Here is a 25,513-nt window from a genome sequence, read left to right as displayed (position 1 = left end):
AACGTTAAAAGAAAATCAGGTTGGTTTAATTACATAATTATACTTTTGATCCAGTTTTGAACAGAATATTTGCTTTGATTGTTCTTTTATTTCAAATGTACTCTAGATGAGAGGAGTCTGTGTTGACTTGCTGGAATGCAACACGTGTTTGCTCTATTGATTACTGCAAATGATTACCAAGAAGGAAAAAACAAATAAAAGCTTACTGGAATACTCTTTTTTTATTTGGTCACTGAATGATAAACATAGCAAAGGCTACACATAGACATGGAACCATTTAAATACTAATCACATTGCATTTAAAAAATCCCCTTTCAAAAAAAATTAAGAAGTAGAAGACTGCTATCTGTGTGATTGTTATTTTGCTCAATGGTTTCCATGACTCATTGAGCAAACTCTACAATATAAATCTCAGTCATGTGTGTACTGATATAAGTAAGACACCCTGGGTGTTTTTGAAGTTTTATCAAGTATCCAGTGTGTTATTTAACGGGCCATATATGTGGTCACTTCCTCATTTTTCTGTTCCCTGTGAGGCTGAGATTGTATTTGGAGGCTGGAACAGACTTGCGTAAATCATTGAGCAATCTCTTTTTGCCTGTGAAATCCGTGGCTCTCTCTCTCTCGCTCTGTATAATAGTGTTTCAATCTCCAGTTTCTACTCCTGTTTGGTGGTTCAGGGTAATGAAGATAAAATGCACGTAATAACCCAAAGCTGTGTCCTGTTTTTGTGGATGTATATGCTGACCTTCGTAAAAAGTCAAGGTAAGCCTGAGTAGTTCAAGTAATTTGCCCCGTCATTTTTATCTTAACAGTACATTCATGGCTTGGTATTTTGCTGCGAGGATAAAATGATTTGTATTTCTTTCCTTCTTTTTTTTTGCTGCCCCAGAATGTACCCTTGAGCAGTTTTTAAAGGGCCCCCTGTTTGATTCAAATTTCGACACAACTGATCTGGACGCCAGATACCCTGGTGGAAAACAAGTGAGAGTGAGCTGCAATGTTGGCTTCACTGGGTTTTTCAAACTGATCTGTGTCGAGGGAAAATGGCAGTCCAGAGGCACGGCATGTCAACGTGAGTAACAGTCTTTTACTGTTTGAATTTAAATATTAACTTTGCCATTTAAAGTGATAAACACTTGTTACATTATATGCAACATGTTATGCTGTATCAGTATATACTCTGTTAAATGGGCACAGCATTGTATTTGAGTGAGAACACAATGGCAAGGCAGGCTCAACTATGTATTATATTATAGTATAAAATAATATACAGAGTATTATTGAATGGAAGAACCACTTATGTCATCACTGCAATTTAGGCCTTAGTTAAGATTTTTTGAAGCAGGGTTGTATGAGGTACTTATCCATTGTCAGTGTATTAGCTACAGTACATGTCTGTCGACATACCCCAGTTTGGTGAAGCGGCAGGAGTGCCGAATTGGAAGCAAAGCAATGCACGGGGGCAGCAGCAAAATGTATTTTAGCCGCCTAAAAAACGTCCCACCAAATGAAATCTCTAACAGATTAATTGTACACCATACTGACAGTATTTTCGCCTTTTTACCTTACAGTCAGACATCCCGTTCCAACGGGATAACGGGTTCAGTTCCTCATGTAGGCTCCCTTTAAAGCCGCCAGACTCCATTGACAAAAACAATAATTTTTGCTCATTGAACACAGAAGCTGCTGGTCTACCAGGGCCCCGATCAGTTAGTAAGTTTGTGTTATTGTGTGTATTGTGTGTGTGACTGTGGTGAATTTGAACTCAACACCAAAGTCACACAATAACACAAACAAAACGGATCTAGGCAGAGGTAGACCAGCAGCTCCTGTGTTTAGCGATGTTAAATTACTATATTTCTGAATGGAGTCTGGCTTTTAAGAGAGCGATATAACAGCTTCATCTTCCCGTCGAAAATCACTGTCTGACAAAAAGGTAGAACAGTGAAAACACTCACAATATAGCACACACTTATGCTGATATTGATTGTTTCAGGTTGGACTTTTTGTAGGTGGCTAAAATATGTTTTATTGCTGACCCCATCCCACAGCAGTTGCTCGGTTTCTATGTCGGACCCCAGCCTGTTTCTCTGAACTGGGGGCGTGCTCACTTCCATGCGAGTAATACACTGACTATGGATACGTACCTCATACCGTCCCACTTCAAAAACTCCAAACTATCCCTTTAACAATATATTTACCCATGTTCTCTCTAATTCTTCTGTTTAAAGCAAAATCATGTGGTCATCCTGGCGATGCTCAGTTTGCAGATTTTCATCTGGAAAAGGGAGACGATTTTGTGTTTGGGTCACAAGTTGTATACACCTGTCATAAAGGGTATGAAAATATTTAGTATCACATATTTATACTGTTGTTTCTTATGTATCTTCATGCTTGGTGCACATTATACTGTATCCCTTTGGTACTTGGCTCCTAATAAGACAAATCCATTATCCATTTTCTACATAATACTTGTTTCAGTTATCAAATGGTCAGCCGCACAAACTATCGGCGTTGCATGGCTGAAGGCTGGGATGGTGTGGTTCCTGTCTGTGAAGGTAAGAGCTGTAATAAAGCATCTTAATTATCTGGTGTCTGACACACACAGGGAGAAATGTCACTTTTGTGTCATCCCTTGAAAATATTGAAAAATGTAATTGCCTTCCTGTTTATAGGTTGATGCATCTGAAAGTTTTTTGGTCATCCAACTAATTTTTTTATCATGTTTTCTCCCTCCAGCCCAACAGTGCCCAGTGATTCATGTGGACAATAATGTCCAGGTGAATGGGGACCCGGAAGAAGCAACCTATGGCAATGTAGTTCGATTCAGCTGCAAGTCCAACTCTGAAATTCTGTTGGGGTCACCAGAGATGTATTGTGATGAAAATGGAGAGTGGAGTGGCCAAATTCCAAAATGCCAAGGTACAGCAGGCTGTCCAAAATTAAAACGGGAATTACTACACGGTCTTACTTTGAAAAAAAAAGGAGGAAATAGAAGGAAAGGGGAAGATGTATAAAATGCCATAATAACCACTATCATTCACCCAACAACTAATGTGAAACAAACCAAACAACAACCACTAACCATGTGATGCAAAATCCACCACCATGTAACATCACATCAACCCCATAAAAATATAATTACCTCCAGTCCCAATGAAGTTTGAAGCTAAGCTGTCATTCATGGTTATTACCACCAAGGGCTCTAGTTTCGCAGACCGGGCGAGGCAGGGGCGCAGCGCACCTGCGCTTCGCCAACTGGGTGTGGCCAGGCGGATTTTGCAAGTTTGGCACACCATGTGCCTGGCACAGCTACTCCTCTTTCCCACCTCCATCCCTCCTACCTGCGCAAGTCAGAAAGAGGGAGGAGAGAAGGCGTGGAGTGGGTTTTACACACATCACACCAGTCAAATGAGCCCCTCTCCTCGCTCTTAAATGTGCCGCGCGAAGGCGTAATGAGAGTTTACTCAATTCGCCATGGCAGAAGAGAGCAGCAGCGTCAGACGGCCAAACTTCTCCCAGGAGGAAACTGATGTGTTGGTCCGGGAGGTCCAAGCTGGCAGTGTCCGAATATACGGAACTGCGAGCAGACCTCCACGGGCTGATGATGCAAAGGTAGCCTGGGAGGAGGTCACCACAATTGTAAATCAATGTTGCGTTTCTCTCGTGCGCGCGCTCTCTCTTTCTCTCTTGCAGTCTCACTCTGTTTCTTTTCTGTTGACTTTTCTAAGATGACAGATGCTGATTATATACTCCCTATCTGATGCTGTGGCTGTTTGTGGTTGGCTGAGAGGGATGTGAACTTATCAGTTTGCAGCTGTGTTAATCAAATCAGGTTGGGTTTCCATTACGCGTGCCAAACGTGCCAAATGGTGCCAATCCCCTTTGATCTGACATCAGATGTGATGGGACAGTCGATATAGAAATACATTTATGTGCTGATTGCAGATAGTTGCATTGAATAGTGGTTTTTGGGTATTTATTGCATCGTTAATGTGCCTGACATTCTGGAAACCTGCCTGTGAGGTTTTGGTGACGTGTGCGCACTGTCCGCCGGTCAGCCAAACTTCGGCTTACACCGGCTGCGCTCCGCCTGCGCTGACAGTAGACCTGGTTTCAGCTGGCAAGCTTTTAGCACACCTTCAGCGAAGCCTTTTGGCACGAAACTGTCACTGCACCAAGCTGGATCTGTCGACACCTCCCCCTGCTGCGCCGCCACACCCATCTCGGCGTACCTCGGTCTGCCAAACTACCAAACTGAGCGCGCCTTGGGTTGCGCTGCTCAAAACTAGCTCTGCGCGGGGTTCACCACCCTGCGCCACCCTGCGCTGTGCCGGGAAACTAGAGCCCCAAATGTCTAAAATGGGACATCATTTTACTTTTGAATCATGTCAGTCAGTGGTTACTCTTCATTTGCCTTTTTGTGAACAAGGTTATAATCATGCTTGTGTGTATTCTTCAACAGCAATAACATGTACAGTCCCCAATATTGCAAATGGCTACGTACCTGGAAATATCCAAGAGTACAAAGAACATGAAGTCCTTCACTATGAGTGTAATGCTGGATATAAACGTGCTGAAGAGAGACCTTCAAAATGCACAAAACTAGGAATAAGAGCAGAGTGGAGCCCCACACCTGCATGCGAAGGTATGTATAACCTGATTAATGCAATTTATTGGTTATACCGCACTAATTAGTTCAACTTGGTGCTAACAGATAATATGTTTAATTTCCCAACAAATGCAGAAATAAAATGTAAACTGACACTGCCGCCAGTGGAGGGAACCAGGTATGAACCTACTCACAGAAATCTATTTTCACCTGGTGACACACTGAGAGTCATATGTGGAGAGAAGTACTGGATTTCTACAACTCAAGACGCCTCAGCAGTAACTACATGCAAAGAGGATGGAGAATGGACTATCAGACCGGTGTGCCAAGGTATAAAACTACATGGGCTTTAGGGCCATAGACAGATTATGAGCTTCTTTACTGTGCTTGTAAGATTCATTCACCCATGATGATGATGATGATGATAATCAATTGTATCATTATTACTAGAGGTAAGATGCAGCAATCAAAGACCGCAACATGTGCATTCCTGGCAAGTCAACTGGTGGCAACGAATAGGATTGGGTGACACTGTAAATTATTGGTGTAGAAGTGGCTACAGGAGGACAGGTGATGCCACCCGGGCCACATGCACCAGAGATGGATGGAATCCAGATCCACTTTGTCAAGGTATCGTGAAGTTAACCGTGTGTTTTTGACATTACTGTTATTTTGTATCCATATTTGGGAAAGTGAGGAAAGAGCTTTTTGTCCAGTTAGGGTGGAAAGTTTTAACTCTAATGGCTGTTTTCCACCAAAAGGTCCCAGAAACAAAGAGTGGCTTAACTGTGGAAAACAGCTGGTAATCTCAGAACATCTGCTATCAGTCTGATTGCGATATAGCCTCTGGCTGAAACAGCCAATATATCAGGAGTTCTGGTGTAGCCAGTGGATATCCAGGCCAAGACTTCCTCTTTTATGCAGTGATCACAGTTAACAGTTTGATTAACAACTTGAGATAAATCCAGTCAACATTTTAGCTAATTTCCATGAACAGATATTAACGGATATGTTAGACATACAGTACAGGCCAAAAGTTTGGACACACCTTCTCATTCAATGTGTTTTCTTTATTTTCATGACTATTTACATTGTAGATTCTCACTGAAGGCATCAAAACTATGAATGAACACATGTGGAGTTATGTACTTAACTAAAAAAGGTGAAATAACTGAAAACGTTTTATATTCTAGTTTCTTCAAAATAGCCACCCTTTGCTCTGATTACTGCTTTGCACACTCTTGGCATTCTCTCCATGAGCTTCAAGAGATAGTCACCTGAAATGGTTTCCACTTCACAGGTGTGCCTTATCAGGGTTAATTAGTGGAATTTCTTGCTTTATCAGTGGGGTTGGGACCATCAGTTGTGTTGTGCAGAAGTCAGGTTAATACACAGCCGACAGCCCTATTGGACAACTGTTAAAATTCATATTATGGCAAGAACCAATCAGCTAACTAAAGAAAAACGAGTTGCCATCATTACTTTAAGAAATGAAGGTCAGTCAGTCCGGAAAATTGCAAAAACTTTAAATGTGTCCCCAAGTGGAGTCGCAAAAACCATCAAGCGCTACAATGAAACTGGCACACATGAGGACCTACCCAGGAAAGGAAGACCAAGAGTCACCTCTGCTTCTGAGGATAAGTTCATCCGAGTCACCAGCCTCAGAAATCGCAAGTTAACAGCAGCTCAGATCAGAGACCAGATGAATGCCACACAGAGTTCTAGCAGCAGACCCATCTCTAGAACAACTGTTAAGAGGAGACTGCGCCAATCAGGCCTTCATGGTCAAATAGCTGCTAGGAAACCACTGCTAAGGAGAGGCAACAAGCAGAAGAGATTTGTTTGGGCCAAGAAACACAAGGAAAGGACATTAGACCAGTGGAAATCTGTGCTTTGGTCTGATGAGTCCAAATTTGAGATCTTTGGGTCCAACCGCCGTGTCTTTGTGAGACGCAGAAAAGGTGAACGGATGGATTCCACATGCCTGGTTCCCACTGTGAAGCATGGAGGAGGAGGTGTGATGGTGTGGGGGTGTTTTGCTGGTGACACTGTTGGGGATTTATTCAAAATTGAAGGCACACTGAACCAGCATGGCTACCACAGCATCCTGCAGCGACATGCCATCCCATCCGGTTTGCGTTTAGTTGGACGAGCATTTATTTTTCAACAGGACAATGACCCCAAACACACCTCCAGGCTGTGTAAGGGCTATTTGACCAAGAAGGAGAGTGATGGAGTGCTGCGGCAGATGACCTGGCCTCCACAGTCACCGGACCTGAACCCAATCCAGATGGTTTGGGGTGAGCTGGACCGCAGAGTGAAGGCAAAGGGGCCAACAAGTGCTAAACACCTCTGGGAACTCCTTCAAGACTGTTGGAAAACCATTTCAGGTGACTACCTCTTGAAGCTCATGGAGAGAATGCCAAGAGTGTGCAAAGCAGTAATCAGAGCAAAGGGTGGCTATTTTGAAGAAACTAGAATATAAAACATGTTTTCAGTTATTTCACCTTTTTTTGTCAGGTACATAACTCCACATGTGTTCATTCATAGTTTTGATGCCTTCAGTGAGAATCTACAATGTAAATAGTCATGAAAATAAAGAAAACGCATTGAATGAGAAGGTGTGTCCAAACTTTTGGCCTGTACTGTATTTTATCAGAAAAATAGAGAAAATAACAATTCTGCAATTACTGAAAAGTTTGTTAATAAAAGATTATAAACAAATGCTTTTTATATGAAAATGTTCTATATCAGTCGACATCCATTCGAGGGTCCCCAAAAAGTTCTGTCAGGTCAAGCACACCCAACATTGCAACTTCAGTTGTATTGTGTCATACACCTTAGCCCCTAATGGTTTCAAAGACCATGTCCCTGCCTTCATTGAATAGCCTTGATGAAAATGCAGAAGTACAATCTGTAGTTCGAGCAATAGCCCTAGAGCCAGCGAGAGCAAGGAGATCTGGGCGCTGGTAAGATGGAGGAAAGTTCATAATGATTCTTTTACATATACTACCCACATTGTTATGATACAAAGCTGGTTGAAAGTCATCAAACTATGTCTCTAACTACAAGGTTACATCATGTTCACCCCCATATACACCACTTACTCCACAACATAAAAACAGAAATAACTGTTGGTCATCATGTTTACAAAAAAAGCTGGTGCCACATTATTGTTGGAAAACAACCACAGTCAGGTGATCATTAATATTTTGTAATTCCACCACTCTGTCAAACACTTTAAATCTCTTGGTGTCTTTGTTTGCAGCCCCATCTCCAAGTTATGTGTGTGTGTACTAATGTAGCCCACTTATGTAACATAGAAGCAGTTTCTTTATACTGCTGGCAGCAACAACACAGTCAATGTGTACAGTAGTTCATAACTGATTTTTTTTATTACAGAAATCACATGCGACAGAAAATATGTCCCAAATGCAAAAATAATCACCAATTACAAGCAGACATACAAATACAATGAACGGGCCAGTTATGAGTGCGAGGAAGGTTATCGAGGACATTTTACTCTCACCTGTGGGGAACATGGTTGGAACGGGAATGCACAATGCACAGGTAATGTTTTGTTGTTTGTGTTTTTTGTTTGTTTTGTTGTATCTCTGTCTTTGCATGCATGGATTTTGAATACAGTTTAAGAAATTATGATATCGGCTAAATCTGTCAAACTTAACTCCAAGTCAATTTCAAATACAATGACTTTGTGATCATTCAGTCAGAAAACAGTGAAGCTCCTGTCTGATAAATTAATCACAACAAGGGGGAAAGTCCAAACTAATGTGATGTCATCAGGATCTGCGTCTGTTCTGTATGAAAGCCTTCCCCTTCAGCTGACGAAATCCCCACTAAAACGAATCATTCCATATAATGAGAGCTGTTGAACATTGTGCTGATCTTAATGTAACATAACTAAGATCTGGAATCAAACACAGTTACATTGTGATGTGCCACTTTTACTTATGGTGAAACTCCTTTTTTTTTGTTTCCCAGAGATAACGTGCGACAGAAGGGAATACAGAAACACAGAGATAGTTGGGAGCTATAAGTATGAATACAGGTACAATGACCAGGTCCAGTATATCTGCAAGAATGGTCACGAGGGAAGTTTTAATTTGACCTGTAAGGAAACAGGTTGGATCGGATCTCCAGACTGTACAAGTAAGACAATAAAAAATACAATACAGTCAAAAGTACAATATTTTTCTTTTTCCATCCCTTTGTAAACTGATGTTTTTAGGCTTACACAACAATTGAGTATATTTTGAACAGGCTTGTTGTAAACACACAACTAGTCGTCACCCATTTAGCTCCGTGCCTCGTGTCCAACTATACAAATCGCCTGGCAAAAATATCCTCAATTTCTTCATTCTTAAAAGTTCTACATGTGTGTATTTAAAGAGTTTTGGTAAATGTCCCATATTACTGTGCTCATTCTGAAGCACTGCAAGATATGAGATGGGACAAGGGGAGGTACCTTACTTTGTGACTCTGTCTTTAATTGCTCTTTCTATAGTTTCAGTGTTTACTTATGTTTTTATTTATTTGTACTTTTTTGTGTCTTAGTGATGCTGCAACAACCGAATTTCCTCACTAATGGGATCAGTAAAGGCTTTGCGTATTTTATCTTCCTTGGAGACAAGACATCTTATATGAAATAGTTTGTTTTAAACCTGCTAAATTTCACAGTAACACCTGAGTGGTGTGTAAATTATGTCACAGTTTTGTTTAATCTGTTTCAGAGAGATATTGTAAAAAACTTCACATCGACCATGCCTATATCACCCGCAATGAAAAGGAAACTTACAGCCACAATGAACGGGTCCACTATTCATGCACGCACGAAAGAGGAAAAGTTTTCACTGTTACCTGTGAGCAAAGTGTTTGGACTGGGGTTCAGAAGTGTGCAGGTAAGAACATACACCAAAAACAAATACAGTTTAAAGATTAATTACAGTGTGGTGTGATCAGGGTTTGTGTGTTGTCATAGCAAAATAAATGAGTATCTTCTAGCAGCTAAAAAAAAAAAAAACTACAGCGACATAAAATTGAAACTGCAATGTTAGTTTGATTACCCAGTGTAGTCAGATTAATTGCAGCCCATCTGGGACTGACCTCTCACTCACTAAGAACAATATTGGCTTTTTCCTTTGGGCTAATCTCAAATGGCTTACCAGCTGTTTACGACTGCCTTCACATTCACAGATGCTCTCCAACTCTGGTGTGTGAAACAACTGCTTTCCCCATGATACACCTCTCGGCAAACATATTTCTTGAATAGAGAAATGGGGACATGGCAGGATGGTGATTGCAGATAGTGGGCAGGTGCCTGTCAATTTAGAATGATTCTGATTCACCAAAATACACACAGTGTTGGTGCAAAATCAGCCGGTGCGCACATCATGAATTTGACAGTCTGTGTTTAGGCACAGGAGTGCCATGAGCTAAATGCTAACGCCAGCATGTTAACATACTCAACATACTAATATGCTAACTTTTGCTATAACGTTCTTCGTTCTTCATTGACAGCATGCCCAACCCCTGAAGTTCAACATGGATTTGCAGTTGGCCCCTACAATGGCACAGTGTACTACACCTGTGATGAAGGCTATAAGCTTTTCACCAAAGGCTGGTGGGCTGAGGCCAAATGTAATGATGGCGAGTGGTCTGGATTTGAACCATGCATTGGTAATGAAACTTTAATGCCTCACAGGTCTTGTAACCAGCATTAAGCCAACCAAAAAAAATCAAGCTGTTTATCATTTTTAGGTTTCATTACATGAGAAATCAGTAAAGGTTTATAGAAATACACAAAGATAGAAACAATGAGTATTTTCTTAAAGAGAGGTCAAACCCACCTACTCCCATGCTATGCATTGGCAGTGAACACATCTTGCCCTGAGTCATCACATTCATCACAGAAAGCCATATCCGATATTACCACAACAACAGCATATTTTTTGTTTTATTAGGCTTTACACCTATACCTATACATCAGGCAAAACAATAAAACCACTGATAGGTGAAGTGAATAACTTTGATTATTTTGTTCCAGTGCATTGTTTTGCTGGGAACCATTTGGTTCTGGCAATTCATGTCGATACCACCTGACATGTTCCATTCACTCAAACACCATTGCAGACCAAGTACCCTTCACCTGTCAGCAGGTTTAAAGGACAACTTTGGTATTTTTCAACCTGGGCTCTATTTCCCCATGTGTATGTGTGCGTATGATTCATGGGTACCACTCGTTCTAAAACTGGTCCAATATTGAGGGAGGCGGATGCAACCGGAGCCGCGAAACGAGCTAAAACGGTAACGGGGGCAAATGCGTCCCGTATAAAAGTGCTTTTTTTCGCCACTGACCGGTTCAGATCGCCAGTGCTATCTCTGTAGATAGCATATTGTAGCGGCCCTGGGGCAGTGGTGACTGTGAATGAGTGGAGTCAGCTGTCAGTCAGTGTTGGAGCAGAGAGGCGGAGGGCGTCCCCGCTCGGTATTGTAAATGAGTATGCGTGTGTGAAGTGTGTGTTTTTTCGCCACTGACCGGTTCTGTATATAGCGTGCTAACTTAGCCTCTCCCTTACCTCTGGGCTGTGTAATGTCACAAGCTCTGCTCCACTGTGTCTGTAGCTCTCTCTACTCGTGGGACAGCCATTTTCTTGAGGAAGAGGTGTTTCGGGGTTGGATGTCTTCTCTTCTTCAGCTGGCAGTAGTCATCTTGGGAGAAGTGAGCACTGCAGACCCGATAGTCTGCAAGGCGCAGTGTCTGGACAGGAGTGTTAGCATCCATTTTAGCACAACTAGTCACAACTTCAGCATCTCGCCATCTGACAAAGGCAGCCAGCAATGAACGCTGTATGGGGTGTTGTGCGACATCCTGTTCTTGCGTTCGGGAAAAAGGCCCGTTTATTTGAGCACTCCAAAAACTCCAGTAACACTCCAGGGAGTAGCACGTAAAAGACTCCATCCTCTGACTCTTCTAGCGTAACACACACTTCACACACACATAATCATTTACATTACCAAGCGGGGATGCCATCTGCCTCTCTGCTCCAACACTGACTGACAGCTGACTCCACTCATTCACAGTCACCACTGCCCCAGGGTCGCTACAATATTCTATCTACAGAGATAATAATGGCGATCTGAACCGGTCAGTGGCGAAAAAAGCACTTTTAATGCGCAAACTTATACGGGACGCATTTGCCCCTGTTACCGTTTTAGCTCGTTTCGCGGCTCAATACTGAACCAATTTTAGAACGAGTGGTACCCATGAATCATACGCACACATACACATGGGGAAATAGAGCCCAGGTTGAAAAATACTGAAGTTGTCCTTTAATGTTTTGGCTGATCGGTGTATGAACAAATTGTGTGTTAGTTTAAATCAGCTAAAAATGCCTTCTTTTTTTTTGTTTGTTTGTTTTTTTGTTTTGTTTTTTACAAGTGACAGCCGTGATGCAGGCTAATTATGAAAGGAAATTTGTTTATTCATTGCTATCACAAAATTTGTGAGCAACCATATATATAGACCTAACTGGTTGTATTTATATTTAGAAAATGAAAAGTGTGGAAAGATTCCTGTGATTCCTAATGCGGAAGTGACACATCCACGTAGAGAAGACCAAAGCTACAGGATTACCTGTAAGGAAGGGTACACCCCTCAGGTTGAACGCTTTAGTTGTCGCCAGGGAAAATGGGATTTTGGTGGATTTTCCCACAAAACAATCTGTACACGTGAGTTATCTTCAGTTTTGTATTATCACATGTACAGTTTTAGGTTACGCCATGGAATCTTTTTATTAATACTGTACATGTTTTCATCTCTTGCAGCAAACGCCAATCTCTGCAGTCCCCCACCTAAAGTTGCCAATGCAGTTGTTACGATTCCATATCAGAGGGATTTCTTGTCTGACTCTACAGTAACTTATACCTGCCGTAATAAGTATACTCTAATAGACGGAGAAAACTCAATTCAATGCATAGATGGGAAATGGGAGACGAAGGACATTAAGTGCACACGTACGTATATCCAAAAGCATTTCACAAAGTCATACACAGAAAGCTTTGACAAGATTCCAGTTTTAAAGCTAAAATATGTAGCCTGCTGACTTTTCATAATGTCTGATTAAGGTTAGAGAAAAATCAATGATCTTTTGGTTAAATACAGGAAAAGTATCCAGGGATTAGTGACACAATGTGTTTATTAACATTTAACAGAAACCACAATCTTTCCTAACCTTAACCAAAGTGCTTACATTGCCTAAACCAAAGCACATGCTGGACTCAGGATGTTGACCCTGACTCTGGTGTTGAACACCTGTGCTTCCAGGAAGTGATTATGTTTGACACCACAATTTAAACAGGGGGAAACTAATTAGTAACATGTTAAATATTTTCAAGGAGAACTTTAACAACAAAATACATAAACTTCAACACAGACAAAAATAGATATATGGACGGGGATATCATAAAGTATCGATGTGTCATATCTGGTGTTGATGGCGATGCAACATGTGCCAATACCAAGTGGAATAAATCAGCAGAATGTAAAGGTAAGGAGAAAGTCAAAGAAGATGAAAAGGATATGTTTAAATTTCTTTTAAGCCCACCTTAGCACAGTACTCACAAACAATATATAGGTTGAAAGAGATATGGGTCACCACTGTATTCACTCCTCCTCTCCATACTGGTCATGAAGACATCACTGTAAAAAGATGGGGGACAAAATCCACAGTCACTGCTTTGTGTAAAAATGTATTTTTGAGTTATAGGTTATTCACCAAACAACACTACGAATAACAAAACGAGAGAAAAATAAAACATGCTTGGGGATGATTAAAGAGTTTTACTGCAAAAACCAGACAGTGTCTGAGAACTGGATGCTTGATTTACACACACTGCTTGTTGAGATGTGATGCTGAACACAGAAATTTTCTCCCACAGCTCCCACTGAGGAACAGTGACGCTGATTTTGTTGGAGGTCTAGAGAAGTCATTTTGCATCGGTTTTTTGGAGAAAGAAACGTGCATTTGTTGTCTGCATTATTCATACTGATGAGTCATTTGATACACAATACATGATCATGATACATAGAAGTGTTGGACAGTGAATTACTTTATCAATCATTTGTGTAATAAAGTGATCTGAAATGATACAGCTTTGCCATATTGAATAAAAGATACGGAAATTACAAAGGCTTTTTTCATTATTACTATTATCATTATTATGAAAACCAGGCCTATGATGACTAAATATATGAAGTGTAAAAAGTTATGGGGGAGGCATTTAGAGTATTTAGGGTGTGAAAGTGTTGCTGCGCTGTGTGCTGGTGCAGAATTTCATAAATAGTTCTAAAAAGGCAAAATTAAGTTTTATGAGCGCAAAAGAAGAAGAAAAAGAGCTTTCTTAAATCACAGAACCCATCAACTCGTAGGAATAAACATACAGCTTCTAAGCAAAGTTTCAAAAGTGGCTCCAGGTTTTCAAAACTAGGTTTCATCTCGGAAGAAAATATTCTGTGTCAGTCATCTCTCTCAGTAGTGTGGCCCACTGTGAAGTTTGAATTTAAAGATTATCTCCTGCATTTCAATTACCCAGCACTGTTTTTCATGAAAGGGCATTTAGTGCATGTATGATACATATAAATGACAAAGAAGCTGCCTTTGTCAAAACTGAATATATCAAATTTAAGCATGTGCACAACACACTTGGCCAATCTCATTTTTTTTTAACTCTGGCCAAACAGTTTAATTAACACATAAAAATGCTGCGTAATGTGAAAAGGAATCCTCGATAATCCAGAGTGACAAAACAGCATTTTAGATCAAACACAGCTCAACATGAATTAATATTTGTAATTGGGATTTCTGTAACACATTTCTAAAAACATTTATTACTAACTGCCTATCCTGTGAAGGGTCGCAGGGGGACTGGAGCCTATCCCAGCTGACACTGGTCAAGAGGTGGGGTACACCCTGGACAGATCACCAGACTATCACAGGGCTGACAAACAAATACTTATCCAAGATTCATTTACATAGTGCATTATACAAATTATTATACATACATTGTTATGTTACATACATAAGTTATACATACAAATTACAGAATTGCATAAAAGCAACATTTTAAAAATGTGTTTTGAGCAAAGATTTAGAAGAAGACAGTGACTCAGAAAACTTCATGGTACTTGAAACAGTTGACAATCGTAATGTGCATTTTTTTCAGTCTGCTCACACAAGGAAAGGCAACTTTATTTATACCGCACATTTCAAACACAGAGGCAGGTGAAATGGTTGTACATATAAAATAAAACATAAAAAGGCAAACAAAATTTAAAAATTAGATTTTAAAAAAATAAATAAAAAGTAAAATCAAAGAAAATGAAATAAAATATGATAGAATAGAGTAAGAATACAGTTACACTGCAGTAGTAAGTAGGCAAATTAAATAAAAGTGCAATAGAGAAACAGAATAATAATAATAAAGAGTTTTTAATTTACAGTTGATATGTTTGTCGGGCTAAATATTCAATCTGCCATACGTAAATTGTAGCACAGTTGCATCCAATCAAAGTTTAACATTTTTAGGTTTTTAAGGCTAATACTTGGTTTATGGTTAAAATTAGAAGCTTCTAAGTTAGGTAACGGTATGAATGGGGGTTCAGCATGTTGAATGCAAGTCAATACAGTGTCCTCAACAACAGAAAAACAAGTGACAGTGACACGTGATGAATTCAGCTCTGAAATTGATGTACTGTTCAGTATGAATCATTTTAGTGCAATATAAACAGTGTTGCTCTCTCAGTACCATCAGTACAATTTACTGCAATGGAATTGCTTCATTGACTATTTGTTCCACTTATTGATTTTTACAATGGACTTTGTACTGTAGTATCAACACTATTGACGAAACATTGAGTGTGGTAATCAAACTGGACAGAGACTGTTTAATCATCAGCAGATACTCACAAACATATCAGACCTTGAACTTTTTAGTCTGTATTTCTATGCAGTCCCCTGGGATAATATAATCATCTTGTATGTGCTGCATTCAAGGCCAATAGTTCCTGTTGGCCTTAATGCTGCTGGTATTTGTTTTGGTTGTTGTTGTTTATACTGTCAGGTCAAATCTGATGTGATTTATCAGCAGTGTTTCCTGACATCTGTCCCAAAAGTTTATTTATCTTATCTCATCAGAAAATTTGTTTTTTTGTGGTTGAAAGCAAACTCCCTTGCAGTATTTCATGAATTCATTTGATATAAATATACACGAAGAGTCCATACAATTATTATTATTGCACAAAAGATACTGTACATTATGTTTTCTGAAGCTTTTAGTATTGCTTATGTGAAAAATACATGCTGTGTGTGTTCCCATGCGTCATGTTGTGTTCATTCAGCCTTGTGCAATCCCACTGGGCAGTCCATGTTATGACCCTCGGTACTTCCCAAGGACCACGGTTTGGGACACAGAAAACAGAGTGTGTCAAAGAAGTTAGCCTCAGTTAGACTCTCGTTTGTGACTGCACACCTGCTCATTGAAATGCGACTGGCTTTAATGCTTTTGTGTCTCCAACTGTGGGGGAAGGTGGAAGTTTCTTTATCACAGAATGGTAAGACAGACTTTTTTAAGCACTCGCTTTCTGAAGGGGCTTATGGTTCACGAAAGAAGGATCTAATATAAGCACGTGATGCTTGGCTTAATTACAGTATGGTGTACAGTCTTAAAGTTATATTCTTACCTAGTTGCACCACTAAAGATATTCAGATTTACATGTTTTTATTCTAATCTGATTGGCATCTGTAACACACACCTGTTAAGAAGATACTGTATGTCCAGTTTCCTCTTTTCTTCCTCATGTTGCTGTTTGTCAGCATGTTCAGTGCTCCCAGATGTTCCACACTCCCAACTGTCAGAGGAGACCAAAAAAGCAGCTTACCAAACAGGAGACGTGATACATTTCACTTGTGAAACTGGTTATATATCGGGCCCAGCCATCAGATATATGTGTACTGACGGAGGCTGGATTGCAGTCCGTAAGGGAAAGTGCTACCGTGAGTTAAATGGCTTTCTGCTTGACTCTTTATTTTGTTGCAACTTGGGTGACTGCAGTAATCAGGTTACAACAAATGTGAATCATTTAGAAGTTGGAATTCGGTGTATTTTAAAATTTCCCAAATGTCCAGAGTAGTTTGACAGATTGTTTACACAATTGTAATTAAGTGTAATTAATTTTCCATAGTTAGAGACGAAAATTACACGTGCTTGCTCACATTTGGAAATATCTGAATAACCTTTCACTTCACTGTCCAAAAGTAACTGTAATTAATCAGATGGTACTAAGAGAGTTAAAACAAATGCTGCATTATGTTGTTGACAAAAATTCTAATAACTAGACATCCACCTGCTTCTTCAAAGCAACAAACTAATAACATGTCTGCTGCACAATATAGTGTTATTATCAAAAGAACAAAGGTGGAACAAAATCATGTCACTGTCAGCTTGCCATTGCTTTCAAATAAAATCCAACAAAGAAGCCTGAAGGACTAAAGTTCAAAATAGACTTCTTAAAAAATGACCTTCTAAGGAACTGTATGATGAATAATCTTTTTCTCTGTTTTCAGTGAAGCCATGTGAACTTCCTGATGACACACCCAATGGCTATTATCAAATCATCCGCGGTGAAGAGTTTGTTTTTGGAACAACAATCAAATACTTTTGTGATGAAGGGTATGTGCATTTAGAACAGTTATCCCATAAACAAAATGGCAACACAGCCATTAAAATATAAGGACATTTTTTTCAATGTTTATTCTTGTTTGTCATGTAAATATGGTACTGTATATTGTGACATATTGTCATCTGGTGCACCAGTACCTTAGCTTTTACAGGAAGAGTTGCTGTGACAAATATGGTAATAAACACAAAGAAATGTCCCAATATGTGCTTACAACAATGTTACTGTTTATCACACTGTTTATTGCAGGTATCAAATGGTGAGTAAGGTAGACACCAGGACTTGTTTGCTGGACAAATGGACCAATCACGTGCCAACATGTGAACGTAAGTCTTTGTATCAACACAATTGAGCAATTTTGATCCAAGTCCTGTCAATCACTATCAGCTTTAAAGCTATGCTGGAACATTTTGCTCAGATGAAGTTTTTATTTTATTGAAGTACAATATGCTGACTTTTCAGCATCTTGGTTGCAAAGTCAGAGGAGCTATTACAGGCACCCCTGATCCGGGTAATAAAAGTCAAAGGTGTGGACTCAAGTCACAAATTTGATGACCTTTGACTTGGACTTTACCACCAATGATTTGTGACTTTACATGGACTTGAGCCAATAGACTTCAAAATACTAGATACCTTCCCCTGAGCCCAAAGATTAAAAAATGTTATTTAAAAAGTGTCACTTTATCTCCTAAATCAACTCACATTAACACTACTGATTCCCAGCAGTCGACAGTTAATTTCTCAAATCTACTTTGTCTGAACCAATCTGACAGCATCCATACCAGTCAAGTTGCAGGAGTGAACCATGAAGAGCATTACAACAGCATTATAACATTATGCTGCTCAGCGCCAGTTGGGAAAAAAAAAGATACCAAAGTAATTTCATTCACATACCATGAATATGCAATAGTCAAAAAAAGCAAATTTCAGTGTGTAAAACGTGGGGGTCAGAAATTGCAAAGATGCAATAACTTCCAACTAACTTGTTTTAACAAATAAATCAATTTTTTTAAAGCATTCATGAGTTTTGGAAATTTAATATATTATGACTGTTGTTAAAATGGCTTTACATTTGGTGAAATGTAAAAGACACAATATGACTTCTTTAAGACTCGAAACTTCAGGTTTAGGATTTGGGACTTGTCATGCTTGACCCAGGACTTGAGTGCAAAAGCTTGAAACTGTTGGGAATTACAATAGCAGGCCTCACAGGGGCATCATTAATGTTGGGAACAATACTGGGCGTCACACAGAGGCACCAAAACTTTTGTGATCTAAGCACAAGTGCCATGTTTTACATGGTGGCACCATTTGTTGGGACTTAAGCCTTAACACAGGCCTGACCTCGTAATAGATCTCCAATTAAAGTATTAAATTGGCTATCTCAAATAATTAATAATAATGATAATGAATTATGTTAAATAATGTGACTTAATTTACATTAAAGATATCAGTCTCATAAAGTTTACTAAACTATCGAAATTTCGGAATCGGAATTTTGATTAATAATTAAAATAATAACCAAAACCAAAATTAACAGTAAAGCCTGAAGGATTTCGGAGTTCTTGATGCAGCAGAGGTTGACTATTCATTCACTCTTGTGCAACATTAAACAGACAGCAGGTGCGGTTCCAAAAATATATTTATTCATAAAGGAAGCAAAGCAAAACAAAACACACAGATTCAAACTTACTAACTAACTATACAAGCTTGGTGTGTGTGTGTGTGTGTGTGTGTGTGTGTGTGTGTATGTAAGAGAGAGAGAGAGAGAGAGAGAGAGAGACAAAGGGAGGTGTGGTAATCAATGATGGCCGAATCAAAGCTGGCTTCAGGTCAGGGGAGGTGTTTGTCTGATCGTGTGGTCAGGACAAAGACAAAGAAAAAGAAGCGGGAACTTTGAGCTGCCTGTTTGGGTGTAGCTCTGTTGAAAGCCTATTTGTTAATGAGTCTATGTCAATGTGACGTGTGTTGCAAACGGTCTGGATTAGTGCAGAGGATGTTTAGTTATGTGCTACACTGTCTGAGAACAGCATTAGCAAACTAACCTCACTTAGCTTTGGAGAAACCACCTAACCAATAACCTAACTGCAAACAGTCACAACAGAGTTAGACGTTGGGGTGCTAACTCAACTTGGCTCTCCTTGTTGCTGGAAAGTTAGTTGCAAACCTTGTTTTTGCACACTAATGTCTCTGGTTTCAGGTTGCTCCTGCCATGAGCGAGGGCAAGTTGTGGTTCAGGAGAAAGAGAGTCTGTGAGCAATTGCCCTCCCTTTAGTGGTTTGGGGTAAAGGGCCTCTGGGCAGGTCAGAGCCCAGGAGGAAGAGAGAGCCTGTCTGGGCTGGTCAATGGCCCAGCAGGAAAGAGCAAAGGGAGACTGTGTGAGAAAGCACAACTTTTCCTAAAGTTTGCTTGGAGACATCACAGAGGGGCATGTCACTGTAAAAGTACTGTCCAATCAAGTTTGACGACTGGTCTCACTTTTGGTGTGAGGTGGGTAATCCTGTGGAGATGATTGTCAAATAACTGTCCTTCATTTGAAGAACAGAGAACATGAGGTGTCTTACCATTTCAGATGGCAAGAGGACAAGCCTTCACATGTCCAGTTTCAGTTTTAATAAATGACAAATCATCTGTGGTCCAGTGAATCCCAACAAGACTTACTTGTGACTTGCAAAACAATGACTTGGTCCCATGTCTGGTAGAAGTCCTATCTATTTTTCCCATAGCCAACATTTCATGGCTCACAGTTGGAGTACTTCTACAGCGTGGATCAGCAAATGCGTTTAAAATGTTTATGTTATTTGGGTAAGAAGCCAAAGTTATAAGTCTGTGTATGTAAAAAAAAAACTTTGGCGGGTAATGGTTAACCACAACTCACAAGTTGCATTTTGGCAGTATACATCCAATAACGATTCCCTACACAAGTAACTATGATGCCCTGTTTTGTCTACAAATGCACCTCACCTCAGCAAAGTGTTTTGCGGTTTGTGCCCCTCACTGGCTTCTTCTCCATGGTAACTGTGGCCGAGGCACCTGGGTACAGTATTATTAAAACCTGACAACCATACCAAAATGATGGACAAAATATTTTTTCAGAAACAAAGCTGAAATAATTCAAGCGTGTGGTCGTAACATAATCTAGAATATCCATAAGAGTCATGTCTATATTAAGTGACATTGTGGAAAAACATTCCTCCTCCCACTCTGTAACTCTATGGGGAGACCCTGCTGTCTGTTCAAAGCCCACTGTGGGATTTTGGCTATGAATCATTCACACATCAAAATCTTGCTCTGTTCAGCTTCTTCTGTTTTTTTTTTTTTTGTGGCTTCAGTGACCTGATTGACTGTTTGTGTTTACTCAGCTTTGAGTTGCGACCCCCCACCTGCCGATATAGGTGTGATAGTAAAAGGTATACCAGAAAATGACGATCCCATACTTCCTGACCGATTCCTCACATTCAGCTGTGATGATCCTGGGAAATATCTGAATGGCAGTTCAGTGCTGATATGTGGCAGAGATGGACAGTGGGATAATCCATTCCCCTCTTGTGAAGGTAAACCCTGAAAGATTAAAAAAAAAAAAAGATTCTGTATACAATTTTCAATTTTTGTGGAACACTTTTTAATTGTAGTGCATGTTGCAATACTCACATTCATTATAAGGGGGGAACCTTGTGGGACATAAACTCCTTTCCACAGTTTTCTATTTGATAACATCTGTTTTAATCTTTCCAGACATCACTTGTGAGGCTGGCGTGATGCCCCCTCATCTCATTGTAGCTGGACTACCACCAGCCAATGAAACAATGAAGATTGGACATAAATTACAGTTTAGCTGCAAAGACCAATATATAATGGAGGGGTCTGCAGAAAGTGAATGTTTACAAACTGGGCAGTGGAGTGCAGCCTTTCCAACTTGCGCTGGTACGTTCATTTTCATGGAGGTTAATTCCATTTATATTGATTTTACTCAGCGCTTTATTTGCATATTTGAGTTCACCCATCATTTTAGAAGAACTTGAATAGTAGTTCACAGTACAACTCATAGAATATAGTAGAAATTAATGCTAATTAGATGAGGACAAAATCTAAATATTTATGTTTGATTAGAGATACTGGAGATTGATGTAGATATGCGAGATACATCAAACGTCAAATCAAACTCAAAGACAACAGGTCAAACCTAAAGTTGAATATTATAAAGTATATAAAGTAATTCTATTTTTTTAGCCACTTGGGGACAGCAGAAACAAGCTGTGGTGTAGAACTTAAATTGACAGTCATCTTTCAATTGATACAGCAAACTTCTTAGCATATGTGCACATGCAGTTGATATAGAGCAACATCGGTATTCATCAGGAGTCTTGTTTCTGGACACCTGGAAAATGGTAAAATCTTCTCTTTTGTTTTAGCTCCATTTTTGGTCTCCACCAGCTCATCAGAAAAATGTCTTTCTCTTTAGCTGCTAAAGGCTCCAGCGTGTTCACGACCTAGTAAAAGTCCATTTTTAGAGCGTTTTCACTGAAAGCAGCAGCCCACTGACACAGAAAGCAATGTTCTGAGAGCAGATAGAGGATTTTGAATGAGAGTAGTCATGTGATCCATCGTTAATAGAAAAATATCTATTGTAGTATCTCTAATCTTAAAAAAACATCTACTTGGATTAAAACATACTGTATCTTTGTATAATTCCAGTAAGTAGTGCATTTACATAGATTTGCATACAGAGGTAAGGTAAAGTAACAAAGATTATGACATTAAAGATTTACGTCAGATTTGTGTTCATGAAACCCAAAAAGTCAGATCCTAAAACTATTATGCTGCTATTTGTACTGTATAAACCTTAATGATTAAGCAGTGTCTCTTCTTCAATACAGAAAATTGCAAAGTCACAGGTGTATCAGGCAGCGTTCTCCTCATCTCACGTGTACGAGTAAATCAACTAAGAAAAGGAGAAAAGTTAACCTTTCGGTGCAGGAGGCGTGGAGACTTTCTTCAAGGGAAAGCAGTGGTCACATGTTTAGCAGATGGACATTGGAGTGATCCCTTCCCAACATGTGGAGGTAAATCAATTATAAACTTGATATTTCAACAATGCTGTAATTAATGTGTGCTTAGGTTTAGGCACAAACATCACTTGGTTATGGTTAGGAAAAGATCATGTTTTGGCTTAAAATATCTGTGTCTGGGGGCACAATGCCAGCTGGAAAAGCAGCGACAGGTCACAAAACAACGTTTGATGCCTAAAAAGATGTTGGAAACACAGCAATGACTCGCAAAATCACAACCAGTTTTGTTGTTTGTTGGTCTCGAACGCTGATCTGCACCTTAGCAGCCGTCTCACCCAGAAAACACGCCATCCACCATCCCCTCCACCACCTGATGACAAAGTCAGCTCATACATTATGTCACTTTAGGAACATTGGTATGATGCATATAAAACATGCTAATGTAATGTATTTGTGGTTTGCAGAAATGTACAGTGCCAACATTTTCTTCTGGAGACTGGACTCTTTCCACAGTGCGCTGCAGTCTCAGAGGGCTTGATTTGCTCTGTATAGTCTGTGTTTTGCTTACATATTATCTTTGTGCTATTTATTCCTGGTAATTAGTAGTTATTTTGAGTGCTTCTCAGTGTTTCAAGTTTCATAAAAATGACTGTAACATTGATTCAGCTTTACCATAAAGTTGAAATAACACCTCTGGAGAAGTGATCTTAGCAAGACCCGAACATTAAAACTGTCATGAAGGTGGGACTGACTGCAGAACTGCTTTATTAGACTGTATTAGTTTTGGCTAGGTGTACCTAATAAACTGGCAGTGTATACATATACAGGCTTCTATGGAAATGACTCATTTGTTTGTATTTTTGTGGTTGTTTAAATTCTTTTAGCTCCTTTGGGTTGTGGTAAACCACCATCACTTCTAGATGGAGACATCAAGACATCTCTTCAGTTCCAGTACAGACATAATGACAGGGTTGAATACATCTGTCAGAATTACTACACTATGGAGGGTCAGCCTTACAAAACCTGCATCAATGGTGAATGGACTGGACAGATGAGATGCCTCAGTGAGTTACAACTCCCTTTATATTTTCCATGTTGCATTCTGTGAAGATTCAGCAACACGAGCAATAATCAAATACGCAGTATGCTGCAGTCATTCCCCATTAATAAAATGCTGCTCATCTTTTATCTCTTCCAGAACCCTGCACTGTGGACAGAGACGCCATGAACGTACATAATATTGCCTTCAGATTTATATATGACGATAAGCTGTATTCAGCCCATAATGATGAAATCGAGTTCATGTGTACAAGACGAAGAACACTTGTTGGTAGATATGGCCTGCGTCAGAAGTGTGTTGATGGTGTGATGCACCTTCCCACTTGCCAGTAAAGCTTTTTAGTCAACTGGATATGATAAACATGAGCTGGCTGGACAAACATGTAAATGATTAATCAAAGTAAATAGTTAGACCAGTGATGTTCTCCTGATGCAGTGTCTATACTTTAGTGCTGTGTGTGGTCATTTTAATAAAACATATATCTTCCCTCAGTCTGTTTTGTGCCTCTGTATGTATGATGAGAGCAAAGTCTATGTCTTTATTTGTTTTTAATGTGCTGAGAGGAAGATTCAAGCCAGCTTTTCTGGAGAAAAGTGTTCTTCTCTGGAGAAGAAAAATACATAACAGCACAATAAATTACAAACTCAGATTCAAACTCCACACATGCTGCCAGCCACAGTTCTAACCTGGAAGCCTCTTGCTGTGAGGCAGCATTGCTAACCACTGCACCACCGTGCTGACCACCAACTGTATTTTAAGAGACTTTAACCTCCCATGTGCAGCTGTTTAGAATATCCCAGGTTGGGTGATATATCAGTTATACTCACTGTATCACAGCTTATATATATGTAACATATATAAAATGATCATATTGCGAACACACATCACAACATTTTCTTAAGCATGAGACTCATGAACTCACGACTCATTCAGACCTCTCTCACCAGAGGGATAGTGTATGAGAGGCATGTGCTTTTGTATCTGCAGGACAGACCACAAGGCCATAGTCATGGAGTTATCGTTGAGAGGGAACAAATCTATTTTTAGCATATTTGAATATTTGGGGGGAAGTTTCTCTTCCAATATGTAATGTAGTTACTGCCTTGCTAAACCATGACTATTAAGTCGCATTTTGTGACCTCAGAGCACCAGTGCAACTTGCAGATATCAAGATATGAACTGGAAAATTGTTTGTTTCTCTCCTACTGACAGTGAATAAATCCTCATGTTTAATGGCACCACAGTAACAGTTTAACTGTTAATGATTTTAACACTAATGTGAGCAGACAAGGCGTGTTTCTGTATCTGCAGAGCTCCAGATCATAACTTTTTTGTCACATTTTGTGACCATAGACTACCAATGTGACTTGCACACATCAATATATGAACTAGAGAGCTCTTAGTTTGTTTCCAACACACAGTGAATAAATCCTCCAGTTTAACTGGGCAGTTTAACTTTCTGCTAACTCACAGTAAAAACATCAACACTTGAGGCCCAAGACCAGTCAGGTGTTTCAGAATAAAAGCCCCAGTTGTTCAATATTGATTTATTTCACTTTAAAAAATACTTAAATTTATTATGACAGCATTGTCTGTAACAGTATATTTAAATCTAATAGGCCTATATGACAGTAGCTATTATATTTATTATTAAATTATTCTAACTGTAGTTTAGTTTATTATTCATGTAGTCATCAGCAGTTTAGAGGAGATTTAAAAAAATATTGTGTACGGCCACAGCCTAAAAATATTGCGATATTGTATATAGGATGTATCACTCAGCCCAAGAATACTCTAACATAAAATCTGCCACAGAGGTACATCTGAGAGTGAAAACTGCCAACCTTTCTGAGTCTTTGTATATCAACAACACACCTTAAATTCATCAAATCAAGCTGTTAATGAACTGGTAGATAAAGAGGGCTGTGTTTAACAACAGCAACACTATATGAAAACATCTGTTCACAAACCCTTACACAGCTCATGCAGTATAGTCTGGAGGCAGACATTACTGTCAAGATTATATTAAACCCAAACAAGCAAGTTTTTCAATATGCTATATATTTTATATCATC

The 25,513-nt window shown here is 39.5% G+C and overlaps 1 protein-coding gene across 1 annotated transcript; it reads left to right on the top strand.

Annotated features, from left to right (window-relative positions):
* Positions 1-458: 458 nt before the first annotated feature.
* LOC117253803 (complement factor H-like) lies at positions 459-23,929 on the top strand. The gene is made up of 21 exons (XM_078169003.1): positions 459-765; positions 893-1,075; positions 2,235-2,340; positions 2,485-2,561; positions 2,743-2,925; positions 4,469-4,651; positions 4,751-4,945; positions 5,066-5,245; positions 8,018-8,185; positions 8,618-8,785; positions 9,367-9,534; positions 10,154-10,312; positions 12,185-12,364; positions 12,461-12,649; positions 17,257-17,362; positions 17,619-17,695; positions 20,732-20,923; positions 21,105-21,293; positions 22,247-22,432; positions 23,263-23,442; positions 23,577-23,929. Exons 1-21 carry the CDS (start codon positions 696-698, stop codon positions 23,768-23,770), a joined length of 3,333 nt encoding a protein of 1,110 aa, XP_078025129.1. The 5' UTR covers positions 459-695; the 3' UTR covers positions 23,771-23,929.
* The last annotated feature ends 1,584 nt before the right edge of the window (positions 23,930-25,513 follow it).

This window comes from Epinephelus lanceolatus, chromosome 6 (genome assembly GCF_041903045.1).
Source record: "Epinephelus lanceolatus isolate andai-2023 chromosome 6, ASM4190304v1, whole genome shotgun sequence".
NCBI classification, from domain to species: domain Eukaryota; kingdom Metazoa; phylum Chordata; class Actinopteri; order Perciformes; family Serranidae; genus Epinephelus; species Epinephelus lanceolatus.
This window is presented reverse-complemented; position numbering and strand designations above follow the sequence as displayed.